At 34.3% G+C, this 13,622-nt stretch overlaps 1 protein-coding gene across 1 annotated transcript in view; it reads left to right on the top strand.

Annotated features, from left to right (window-relative positions):
* Positions 1 to 9,144, top strand: part of LOC125673829 (uncharacterized) — a 109,750-nt gene extending 100,606 nt beyond the window's left edge. Inside the window, exons 40-43 of the mRNA XM_048910662.2 lie at positions 892 to 1,086; positions 1,394 to 1,555; positions 2,499 to 2,609; positions 6,092 to 9,144. Coding sequence (XP_048766619.2) covers positions 892 to 1,086; positions 1,394 to 1,555; positions 2,499 to 2,609; positions 6,092 to 6,147 — 524 coding nt within the window. The 3' untranslated portion in view covers positions 6,148 to 9,144. The remainder of the gene's footprint in view (positions 1 to 891; positions 1,087 to 1,393; positions 1,556 to 2,498; positions 2,610 to 6,091) is intronic.
* The last annotated feature ends 4,478 nt before the right edge of the window (positions 9,145 to 13,622 follow it).

Below are 13,622 nucleotides of genomic sequence, written 5' to 3'. Positions count from 1 at the left end.
TTGTTATTTTAATGTTGTGCAGGCATACACTTGAGGTGCCACGAAGAATGACAACTTTTCAACAAAATCAACACCACAAAAACATGCATTGCTCTTATTTCTCAAGCCCAAAAATTGGACACCACAAAAATAAGTGCAGATTTTACAAGATATTGCCTTTTTTATATGCCTTCCTTTAGACAAGACATATTGTGATACTGCAATTTCTCTCAGTCCATTCAGGGTTTTCTGTTTCTAATTTCATTTTTCTGTCACATATCAAGCTGAAACTTGCTATGTAGCTTCTTTGTGGATCACTGTAGCAATTTTGATCCATTTTGACCTAGTTCTCTTGTTGGAGTTTTGAAAATTAATGTTATATATGAGGGTAAATAATTTGGCAGTTTAACTCCTCCCACAATTTTCAAGTGAGGACCTTCTTTTTTTATAGATAGTTTTTATGGGTATTAAAGATGCGCATATGCCAAGGATTTTGATTTTCTTCAATTTTTGAGAAAATATGTACACATTGTTGAACTTGATCAGATCAGAGGAAATATTACATAGAGAGTACATGATTTGTCTAACTCCTCCCCCAGTTTTCAAGTAAGAACCTCCTTATCCTACAGTGTTTGTATGGGTATTGAAGGTATGCATTTGGCAAGGATTTTAATTTTCTTCAGTTTTTTTTTATAGAAAATTACAGCTTGATGATGGCTGATACTACCTTAAGTAAAGTTCTATAACTCCTGGCATTTTTGCCATGACTTGTTTAATTGCTAACCATGCAATGTCACAAAACAAATATCTGAAAATAAAAACACCCTATATAACCTACTTACGGGTGTATTATGTACCGTTTATGGTACTTTTGTTGTAAATTTTATCTAAATTTATTGAGTTATTTTTTAGCTGGAAGCATAACCATCAAGTTTGAAGTATTCTCGCGTGCATTAGACTCTGAACCCACCATGGGTGAAATCATCTTCCAACTGCGTGAAGCTATCAGAACAGGGTCACTGGTTGTGACCTCAACCACAGGACAGCGATTGGTTGTTGATACCAATTCATTTGCATGGTCAACTTCAGAACTTCAAACAGAAATTGGTTTGTTCAAATCTAGCATTCATTTTCAATAAATGATACAGATTTTTTAAAATTTCACAAGGAGTAAGGCAATTTATATAGATTTAAGTTTTTGAATCATGGATATGATTTAAATTTCTAGAAATCTAATTCAAATTCTGATTTCTAATGAAAAATAATGATAGAAAAATGGCTTTTGGAATAGGATATGTTGGAGCCTAAGTACTGATATTGAATCTCATGAAAGTAATTGCAATATTCTGTGTATTGGGATAAAATTTTCATGTGATCATTTTAAAGGAAATTCAATCCTTATGATACTTTGTAGATAGTGGAACAAATTACACCATGTTCATTGTGTCGGGAGCTGTTGGAGCCTTTGTCTTAATCATCATTATGACAGGGATAGTCATTTATCTCATCAAAACCAAGGCCAACAAGTCTCAACAAGTCACCCAGTCCCCCACTCCATATGGACCCAACATGCAAGGTAAAGTAGATCCTTAACACTTAATCCACACAGATCCAACATGCAAAGTAAAGCAGATCCTTAAAACTCAATCCACACAGATCTTACATGCAAGGAAAAGTAGATCCTTAAAACTCAATCCACACAGATCCAACATGCAAGGTAAAGCAGATCCTTAGCACTCAATCCACACAGATCCAACATGCAAAGTAAAGCAGATCCTTAAAACTCAATCCACACAGATCTTACATGCAAGGAAAAGTAGATCCTTAAAACTCAATCCACACAGATCCAACATGCAAGGTAAAGCAGATCCTTAGCACTCAATCCACACAGATCCAACATGCAAGGTAAAGCAGATCCTTTAAACTCAATCCACACAGATCCAACATGGAAAGTAAAGTAGATCCTTAAACCTCAATCCACACAGATCCAACATGTAAAGTAGATCCTTAGCACTCAATCCACACAGATCCAACATGCAAAGTTGGGCAGATTTATGAAATTCAATCCATACAAGCCATACAGTCATATAAATTAAAGCAGGTTTATAAAACCCAATCTATACAAATTCAATATTGGATTATGTTAATTTGATGTTCCATAAAGAATATTTCAAATTTATCCATTCGATTCCAGTCTATACAGATGTGAGGTACAGTGTATGTCAAATTGATCAGTCCCAATGTATAGTAGTACAGACCTAACAGTCATAGCAGAGATTACTTCATTTAGATTCAAGATGCAAGATATCAGATTTCAACAACAAAAACAGTTCCAGAAACTTTGATAATTCAGACAGAATTCAGTGGAAATTGGTCAAGTTTAAAAGTACTTTCAATCTTGAACAAACACAGCAGTACATTTCATTGATCTAGAATATTTGATTGATCATGGCATTATGTAATCTAAATAAATACTATTGATGTCTTTTGACCATTTTTTGTTGTTGTTCTGTTGGTAGGTGTAGATGTTCCCAGACCTATGGTAGGGAAACCTAACAATACCTCCGGTAACTGGATGGATACTGAGGGCACCACTACAGATGTGAATAGCAGTGTATCAGAGTCGACAGGTCGATGTTTGCTTCATTATAAGTATAGATTCTCATAGCATGCTGTATTAATATTATTGTAATGCAACTGCTTTATAATCTTCATTTTGTGGGTTAATGGTTTGAGGCAGTTTAACAAGTATTAATGAGATGCATAAGCTATCAATTACATTTTCATGGTCGAATTTTGCAAAACAAAACTTTAGCTACCGGTATAAACATTTCTTGATCTTTGTTATCATTTTAAAAAATGAAGTTAGAGAATTGCTTGAAAATGAGAATAGTTAGCTTCAAATTGTGACTATTAAACCATCATTGACATTATCAAATCTGAAGACAGGCTAATTTTTAACTCACTTTAGCTGTGAGCTTTTCTGATCATCTGTTGTCCGTCTTCTATCCGTCTGTCCTTAAACTTTTCACATTTTCGACTTCTTCTCCAGAACCACTGCACCAATTTCAACCAAATTTGGCAAACGGCATCCTTGGGTTAAGGGCTTTCAAGTTTGTTCAAATGAAGGGCCATGTCCCCTTCAAAGGGGAGATAATTATAAAAATAGAGCAGGGTCATTTAAAAATTTTCTTCTCAAGAACCACTGAGCCAGAAGAGCTGAAATTTACATAAAAGCATCTTGACATAGTGCAGATTAAAGTTTGTTAAAATCATGGCCCCCGAATATAGGAAAAATCTTTGAAAATCTTCTTAAGAACCACTGGTTCAGGAAAATTTACATTTACATGAAAGCTTCCTGACATAGTGCAGATTTAAATTTGTTAAAATCATGACACCCGGAGGTAGGATGGAGCCCAAATTAGGGGATTAAAGTTTTACATACAAATACATAGAGAAAATCTTTAAAAATCTTCTTCTCAAGAACCACTGGGTCAAAAAAGTTTATATTTACATGAAAGCTTCCTGACGTAGTGCAGATTCAAGTTTGTAAAAATCATGGCCCCTGGCGGTAGGTTAAATTTTGGGACCACAATAGGAATCAAAGTTTCACATGCAAATATATAGGAAAAATCTTTAAATATGGGCCAAGGTAACTCAGGTGAGTGATGTGGCCCATATAGGTCTCTTGTTTACTAATTTAATGACTTGTCTGAGCTCAAGTGAGCTACTTTGATAAGAATGGTTTTACCGTGTGTCTGTCATTGTATGAGAGTGAAATAAAGTAGGACTGCTAATTTTACATGGAAGTATAAGATATATATTTAAAAAAAAGATTTTTAAAATCTTTTAATTTGGACAATTTGTCAAAATTATATTTTTAAGCATCTTAGATTTTGACCATGACCCCATGACCAGGATGGAGTCTCAATAATGGTGCAAAATTTTATACTGTTACGGTGTACCATTACTTGACCTTGTATGTATAGGAGATTAAAGTATTTAAAAAGTATGTTTTGCAAATCTTATGACTTTTCAGTTTTTCAAAACAATATTGCTACCGGTAATGAATATCTTTATGTGATATGACCCATCCCACCCCCAGTCACAATGGGCCAGCAATAGAGGTCATTTTACAAAGATTTCCACAAAGAACTCTTTAGAACCTATAGATAGCTTTTTGGCATGATTAAACATTAATATAGTAGTATGCAAGCATTCCCAGTTAGTGCAAATTCAACTGAGTTTGTTCAAGTTGTGATCCCTGGGGGAATCAAAATTTTATATGGGAATATATAGGGAAACATCTTTAAAGATCTTCTTCTCAAGAAGGGACATGATTAGCCATTTCGATATGCAAGCATCTTCAGGAAGTGTTTGTTCGATTCAGGGGCCCCAAAGGTAGGGTTGAGCCGCAATAGGAGATTACAGTATGGTATGAGAATATACCGGAAATCAAAACAAATTCTCTTCAAGATTAGGAGGACCACACTAAATCATATCAAAATGCAAAATTCCAAAGTTGTGTTGATTCAATTTCTTTACACCTCCTTGACTTAAGTCAGTTGGGGTGTGGGTATTGTTTTTGTCCTGTTTGTTTGATATTTGGATCTTGCTCGTAACTTTTGAATGGTGAATGATAGAGCTCTCATATTTCATATTAATTTTGTATTCCTTGTGACATCACCTTTCTTTTGATATTTTAGAGTTTTTAGCCTTGTAACCTTGACCTTTGAGTGACCTACTTTTAAAGAAATCTAACCTAGGCAATATCTCCTGAATGACATGTATTTAATGTAGAGCTTTCATATTTAGTGTAGAATTCTTATGGCAAGAAATTTCATTTGATGCCATAATTGTTCAGAGTAAACCCAATGGTACCATTACCGATTTACCAATGGTAAATATTTGAGTCTTTGTTACCATTGGATCCTTGTGTACTCTGAACGAGATTGGGTTACAAATGGTGAGAAATCCAACAATGGTACCATTAGTATACCAGTAGCTGATCAGTTAGCACAAAATGTCAAAGATATACGCTCATGTTATCTTTCTTTATTATTTTGCACCAAGAGGATGTATTTTAAAATATGTTAATTCTCCTGCAGATTATTTTCTCCATTTTCGATAGCCAAGAGTTTTCAGTCCATAAATGCGGAGTGGACCAAAAACTCTCGGCCAGAGAAGATGTATTTTCTCTTGCAAAACATCATGAGTATGTAGATTATTGGACAAAATGGTTAGAGTGAGAGATGACTACACCATAATCTTGTACACTTGATGTTTTTAACACCCATTTTTCGTCTGCCCAGAGACATGTTTGAAGCAACATGTCTGAAACTGTCTTTAGTTCATGTATACAAAGATTTAAGGGGAAACTATGTAGTACAAAATCAGTTGCTTTCAGTGTGTACGCAATACCTGCCATTTCTATTATGTCATAAATAAAACTACCAACGCTAACAGAGCTCTAGGTTGTCTGCAGAAATGTTTACCATCGGTAAATTTTATCAGCAAACATTGGTAAAACATAGTGTTGATGGTAACTTATGTCAACCAACGGTAGTACTCTGGACGCCTTGAAGTTCAACCAAATTTTCAAACTTTATTGAAACATTAACCTTGCTCATAACTTTTGAATGGTGAGTGATTTTTTTGGTACCAAACATTTTGACCTTGTAACTTTGACCTTGGATTTTGACTCACTTTTAAGAACAATATCCTTGGAACTGTTTATGATAGAGGTTTCATATTTTGTTGATAAACTCCTTATGGCAAAACTTACCATGACATTATTATCGTGGTTATATTGTAACCCTATGGAACTAAGTTGGGACCACAATATGGAGTCAAAACTTTTCATGGGAATAAAGATGCAAAAAATCTTTTAAAATCACAATAGCTGAACAACAGCAGAGCCAATGTTACTCATGTGGGTGATGTAGCCCATGGGCCTCTTGTTTCTTATAGCAGCAATTTGATATGACAGAATAAGATACAATCAACCTGAGATGTGTTGTGTATTCAGTAAATGTAGTCACAATATGGACTGCAAAGTTAATGAATCATTCTCTGTAAGGATTAGGCCTAATGGTCTTTTGTTATATTTCAGAAACCTACAAGGGCTACTCTTCAAAACCCCTCTCAAGACTGCCTCCCATTCAGTAAGCCATGGAGGATATGGTGTTATTTCTTGTGACTTTACGCGCCTGGAGAATTTTTTTGAAATCAATTTAAATGTACCTCAAGGACACACATGATGTTTCTCAATAATGTATGTACAGTGTTTGAAACTCGCAATAAGCTAGACAAGCGGGGCTGACTGCTTGTAAAAACTGTATGCCCTGCAAAAGACCTACTGGCCTTGACAAAATAACCGCCATTTCTGAAATTACTTTTATTACTCTCTATCTTTTAATTATGTGACTAAGACACCGTTCCCTTAACTTTGATTCTTATCAAGCCTTTTTACAACTTTGTTACCTGTATTATAAGCAAATCACAAATAATTCTTATCAAGCCTTTTTACAACTTTGTTACCTGTATTATAAGCAAATCACAAATAATTCTTATCAAGCCTTTTTACAACTTTGTTACCTGTATTATAAGCAAATCACAAATAATTCTTATCAAGCCTTTTTACAACTTTGTTACCTGTATTTTAAGCAGATCACAAATAATTCTTATCAAGCCTTTTTACAACTTTGTTACCTGTATTATAAGCATATCACAAATAATTCTTATCAAGCCTTTTTACAACTTTGTTACCTGTATTATAAGCAGATTTGATGCATCTAAATTTTACTTAGTGGGAATTTTAAGGCGTCCAGTCAGGCGTCTGCGACAAAATTTATGCATTTCGAGTGGTCGGGCACATGGTTATTTCAAACTCTGATGTATATTAACTTTTCATGACATTTCGGGTATAATTCACTTGCATTTTGTTTCTTCAAATATAAAATGAAGGAAAAAGGAGAGGGGGGGGGGGGGGACGACAAAAGTTGGCATATTTTGATAGTCCCTGGTTTTTGCAAGTAAAAATGTAAAGTCAAGTCTTATGTATATATTTCAGAATGAGGTTGCATTTAAGTATGTTTGCTTTCAACCTATAGAAAAAAGCAGGTCCATAAGAGAGGTGAAATGTTATTTATTTTCCATGTAGAATCTACCATAAAGATGCAATTCAGACTGACACAACGTGAATGATACACAATTCACACAATTGAGATGTTTAAAACAAACACCAGACACAAAGTATAGGTACAGAAAGAACTCCCTGTTATAACAAACACAAAGTATAGATACAGAAAGACCCCCCTGTTAAAACAAACACAAAGTATAGATACAGAAAGAACTCCCTGTTAAAACAAACACAAAGTATAGATACAGAAAGACCTCCCTGTTAAAACAAACACAAAGTATAGATACAGAAAGACCTCCCTGTTAAAACAAACACCAAACACAAAGTATAGGTACAGAAAGAACTCCGTGTTAAAACAAACACAAAGTATAGATACAGAAAGAACTCCCTGTTAAGGAGGTATGCTACACCAGAGAAATTTGATGTAGATGAAAAGTGAAGGATATGTACAACAATATATTGAAGTTGAAATTTTTCAAATTTTCTTTATTTTGTCAAAAAATACAGTTTTAGTAGAAGGTAATCTGAAAAAAATTTAAAACCCCTGCTGGACTCGAACCTGCGACCTGCAGTTTAGCAGTCGGTATTCTAACCTACTGAGCTACTCGGCTAGGTGTTTAAATGGAAAATGAAAAGTCAAATATTGCTTATATCGATTTTTTCATCCATGTTTTTGAAGGAAGTCAGCCATTATGACGATGTAGAGTACTACCTTAAAACAAACACCAAACACAAAGTATAGATACAGAAAGAACTCCCTGTTAAAACAAACACAAAGTATAGGTACAGAAAGAACTCCCTGTTAAAACAAACACAAAGTATAGGTACAGAAAGAACTCCCTGTTAAAACAAACACCAAACACAAAGTATAGGTACAGAAAGAACTCCCTGTTAAAACAAACACAAAATATAGATACAGAAAGACGTCCCTGTTAAAACAAACACAAAGTATAGATACAGAAAGAACTCCCTGTTAAAACAAACACAAAGTATAAATACAGAAAGACGTCCCTGTTAAAACAAACACAAAGTATAGATACAGAAAGAACTCTCTGTTAAAACAAACACAAAGTATAGATACAGAAAGACCTCCGTGTTAAAACAAACACCAAACACAAAGTATAGGTACAGAAAGAACTCCCTGTTAAAACAAACACAAAGTATAGATACAGAAAGAACTCCCTGTTAAAACAAACACAAAGTATAGGTACAGAAAGAACTCCCTGTTAAAACAAACACAAAGTATAGATACAGAAAGAACTCCCAGTTAAAACAAACACAAAGTATAGATACAGAAAGAACTCCCTGTTAAAACAATCACAATAGATACAGAAAGCTAAATCATACTACAGCAACAAAAATCATGTACAAAAGAAACAAATGCAAATTACATTGGTATAGCTACCAGCAGTTCTATGACAAAATACACAACTGTACATCATCAAACAAGCAAAAAGAAGTACAATACTGTACATTATCAAATCTTATGTGAGTAGCAGGGACTAGACATACATATAACTATCATATCACAATCAGTATGGAACAAGGTATTGTAGGAAAAAAGGGGAGAGAAATCTTTGGGGCAATCAAAGATTGAACCCAGCACCCTTGCAATACTAGTTAGGTGATCTAACCACTGACTAAGTGGGCTGATATATGAAGTTAATTGATATTACTACAATATAAAATTTAAATATATTTTGGAAATCATACAAGAGCTCTTTATATAGAAGAGATGCAAAAATAATTATAGAAAAAAATGGCAGAAACATCATGTATGACCTTTAAATGATTTCTCTTTTGTGAATTTCTACACTGGTTTTTTTCCCCTTTTGATTTGTAGTTTAAATAACATTCAATTGAAAAAGTTTCAATGATGATAAAAACATTTTCCCCAATAGAATATCAATGTTGTATATTACAAAAAAAACAACCCATTGTTGTATGAAAATTGATTTGTATCATGTTATTACTGTGTTTTAAAATTACATGATTCTGTTTTAAAATTATATGGTCGAAAATTCTCTGTTTGTATTTTTCATCCTTTCAAAGTTAAGCTCAATTAAATAGAATGTTTATTTGCTGTACCTAAAAGCTCAAGTGAGTTCAACTACTCATTGAGGCATTCTCTATTTCACAATTAAATCAAGAAACTGCTCTCAGCCAAACTTATATAAATGGCAAGAAATTAATGGGTCACATATCACTTGCAATGAGAGAAAATCATAATAGAAATCACTGAAAATTTCTTATGAATTACATGGTCAGAGAGGCAAAAGTTTGTACAAATCATGGTCTTTGAGGTCAAGATTATGCCAAATATTAATGTCCTTTATCTATACAGGATTGCGCAATTAGTTAACTAGTTTACATTGTGGTCTTGTCTTTAACATATGCATATTGAGAACATATAATGCAGTTACTTTACATACAGATAAGAACTACATGAAAATAGACCATAAACACATGACTATTATTGAGAATCAAACTAATGTTTGAGATAGGCCAATTTAAGAGATGTCATAGTTGTGCATTCATTTTCTAATAAAATATGGTAATGAGTTCCATAAAATTGCTGCTGAAATGATAAAAGATCTAAGATATTCTGTTTTGGCTCTTGTAAGGCCAAAATAAATTAATCAATAGTTTATCAGGTCCCGCCGCATCCATTGAAATGGTATTGCATGGAAATTTTTTTACCCAATTTATGTTTGTTGATTAAGGTAAATGAGGTAACTCTGTTCTTATAGATATTTATGTAAAACTTTTAGAAGGTTTTAACAATATATTTAAAGTATCTTTTGTTCAAATAATTATTGAATGCAAACTCAATTATCTGGAAGTGGTTAAGAATAATAGAAAACATTTAATAGTTATTAGTAATGTGTGAAGATATTTTTTAATAGAAATAAAAATCCAATATTCCATTGTGGGCATAATCATATTATTTGATTCGCGAATCAAATAATGTTGACGTTGTAGACGTTAACGTCAATTTTTAGCTCTTCTGAGCCGAAGGCTCAAAGAGCTAATCATATGGCCATATGTCTGGCGTGCGGTGTGCGTCAACTTTTTGGGAAAAGGGCTATATCTTAAGAACCCCTTGGCCAATTTTTGTCAAATTTGTCACAAGGTATCCTTGGCCCAAGGGCTTTCATTTGTACTAAAACTAGGGTTGCGACCCTTTAACAAGGGGAGATAATTAGGAAAATGCAAACAAAAGTAGTGGTTGCTAAAAAATCTTCTTCTCAAGAACCACTGGGAAAATTATCACCAAACTTATGCATAAGGATGAGGATAGGTTGTAGATAAAAAATTGTTCAATGCATCATCCTGGGGCAAAGGGTGTGGTCTCAAGGTCACTTCAAAGTTGACCTTAAATTTTGCTTAGTATAAGGACTAGGATCATCAAATTTTGTCAGTTGATGCATCTTAGGACCTAATATCATATTGTCTCAAAAAAAGGGTCATGGTGACCTACTTTTTGAATTTCACAGGTAATTATTATTAAATGGATTTTGATGCATATCTTGGACCCTTTTGAGCCTATGATCATCAAAAGTTGTCAGTTGATGGATCATGGGACCTTGAAGTGCGTCATGTGAAAGGTATGTCACCATGACCTACTTTCTGAATTTGATGGCAAATCATTTATGAATACATTTTAGGTTGTTATTTCAGATACCAAGAAGTTAGAATCATCAAACCTTGTAAGTTGATGCTTCTAGAGGCCTTGAAACATATTTATAAAAAAAGTAGGTCACAGTGACCTACTTTTTGAATTTTGCAGACATTCAAATTTCACATTTTTAGCTCACCTGAGCTAAAAGCTCAAGTGAGCTTTTCTGATCACCCGTATTCCGGCGTCCGTCCGTCTGTAAACTTTTAACATTTTTGACTTCTTCTCAAAAACCACTGGGCCAATTTCAACCAAAGTTGGCTCAAAGCATCCTTAGGTAAAGGGAATTCTAAATTGTTAAAATAAAGGGCCAGGCCACCTTCCAAGGGGAGATAATCAAGAAAAGGTAAAAATAGAGTAGGGTCATTAAAAAATCTTCTTCTCAAGAACCACTAGGCCAGAAAAAATGAAATTTATAGATAAGCTTTATTAGGTAGTGCAGATTCTAAATTGTTAAAATCCTGGCCCACGGGGGTTGGATGGGGCCACAATAGGGGATCAAAGTTTTACATACAAATATATAGGAAAAAATCTTTAAAAATCTTCTTCTCAAGAACCACTGAGCCAGAAAAGCTGATATTTATATGAAAGCTTCCTGATATAGTGCAGATTCTAAATTGTTAAAATCCTGGCCCCCGGGGGTCGGATGGGGCCACAATAGGGGATCAAAGTTTTACATACAAATATATAGGAAAAATCTTCTTCTCAAGAACCACTGAGCCAGAAAAGCTGAGATTTACATGAAAACTTCCTGATATAGTGCAGATTCAAGTTTGTTAAAACGATGGCCCCCGGGGGTCGGATGGGGCCACAATAGGGGATCAAAGTTTTACATACAAATATATAGAGAAAATCTTTAAAAATCTTCTTCTCAAGAACCACTGAGCCAGAAAAGCTGATATTTACATGAAGGCTTTCTGACAATGCAGATTCAAGTTTGTTCAAATCCTGGCCCCCGGGGATCGGATGGGGCCACAATAGGGGATCAAAGTTTTACATACAAATATATAGGGAAAATCTTTAAAAATCTTCTTCTCAAGAACCACTGAGCCAGAAAAGCTGATATTTACATGAAAGCTTTCTGACATAGTGCAGATTCAAGTTTGTTCAAATCATGGCCCCTGGGGTAGGATGGGGCCACAAGGGGGGATCAAAATTTTACATACAAATATATAGGAAAAATCTTTAAAAATCTTCTCAAGAACCATTGGGCCAAAGAAGTTCACATTTACATGAAAGCTTTCTGACATAGTGTAGATTCAAGTTTGCAAAAACCATGGCCTCCAGGGGTAGGTTGGGGCCATAATAGGGACTACGGTTTTACATGCAAATATATATGGAAAGTCTTCTGATATGGACCAAGGTGACTCGGGTGAGCAATGTGACCGCCTCTTGTTAATTTTAGATGCATATTTTGGACACTATGAAAACTAGGATCTTCAAACTTTGTCAGTTGATGCATCTTAAGTCTTCATAGTTTGTTGACCAAAAAGTAGGTCACCGTGACCTACTTTTGGAATTTGACGGCTATATTTTAATATTCCAGACACTATTTGACTTACAATCATCAAACTTTGTCAGTTGATGGGTCTTGAGTCTTCAGAGTGTGTCGACCAAAAAGTAGGTCACTGTGACCTACTTTTGGAATTTGACGTTGATATCTGAATATTTCAGATACTATTTGACTTCAATTATCAAACTTTGTTAGTTGATGCATCTTGAGTCTTTGGAGTGTGTTGACCAAAAAGTAGGTCACTGTGGCCTTTTTTTTGGAACTTGACGGCTATATTTGAATACTATTTGACTTGTCAGTTGATGCATCTTGAGTCTTCAGTGTCACCGTGACCTACTTTTGGAAGTTACATTTAAATTTTCAGGTACTATTTGAATTAACATCATCAAACTTTGTTAATTGTTGAATCTTGGTTAGTGAGAATTTTTGCCTGTTCTACAATGTATCAGAAGAGCGATTCTAGGCCCATGGGCCTCTTGTTACATTTAAGAGGTATTAGTCTCTTTGTCTGATAAGATGTGAAATACACACCAGGATTCAGTCATTTTTTTCTATGACCCGTCAAACCCAATCTGTAAAATATAATAAGATCCGGATTATCTTGCAAAATCATAACATGAGAAATATTTTTCAATTTATTTCATTTCAGTTACAAAAACCAAGCGATTCAAATAACCAGGAATTTCTGAAAATGCTTCAGTATAGCCCTCCATAATTGTCCTACTATTTTCTATTGCCAGGAACGTTGATTGTTTAATTTTAAAGTTAAAACATGTTATTGTTTTAAATAAACAATTGTTACTTGGGTTACCTCCCTTTGCTTAGATACTCGCTGCAGTTTGGCGCTGTTTTTGAAAATGTTCTTATTCAATTTTTCTGCTTAAATTAAATTTTGTCGTGGAAAAAAAATATTATAATGAACAATTTTTTGTGTGTAACATCATTTTTTCATGTTCACAGGCACCTGAAGTATGGATATTACTACCCTCACCCCCACTTTGATAAATTTTGTTGGTGGCAGTAATTTCTCTGAAATGTGTGAATTCCCTGTCTATCTCATCCCTATTTCGATTCATGTAATCGTTTCACGCTTTTTGTAAGCTTTAGAGATTGACCTTCTACCGGTATGAAATACACAAGGTATGAAACAAAAATTTGTAAACAAACAGAGTCCCTGTTTCGAGGCACATTTTCCAAGTAATTGCAGCGTTACCTAAGGAATTTTGGCGAGCGGTAGGTCAGGGAGATGTCATACTACAAGTCTTTTCAACTCAAAATCCATCTCATCTCTTTTATTTGACACAATCTTG

Source organism: Ostrea edulis, chromosome 3 (assembly GCF_947568905.1).
Source record: "Ostrea edulis chromosome 3, xbOstEdul1.1, whole genome shotgun sequence".
NCBI lineage: Eukaryota > Metazoa > Mollusca > Bivalvia > Ostreida > Ostreidae > Ostrea > Ostrea edulis.
The sequence above is the reverse complement of the archived record's forward strand: the minus strand, read 5'-3'. Positions and strand labels throughout refer to the sequence as shown.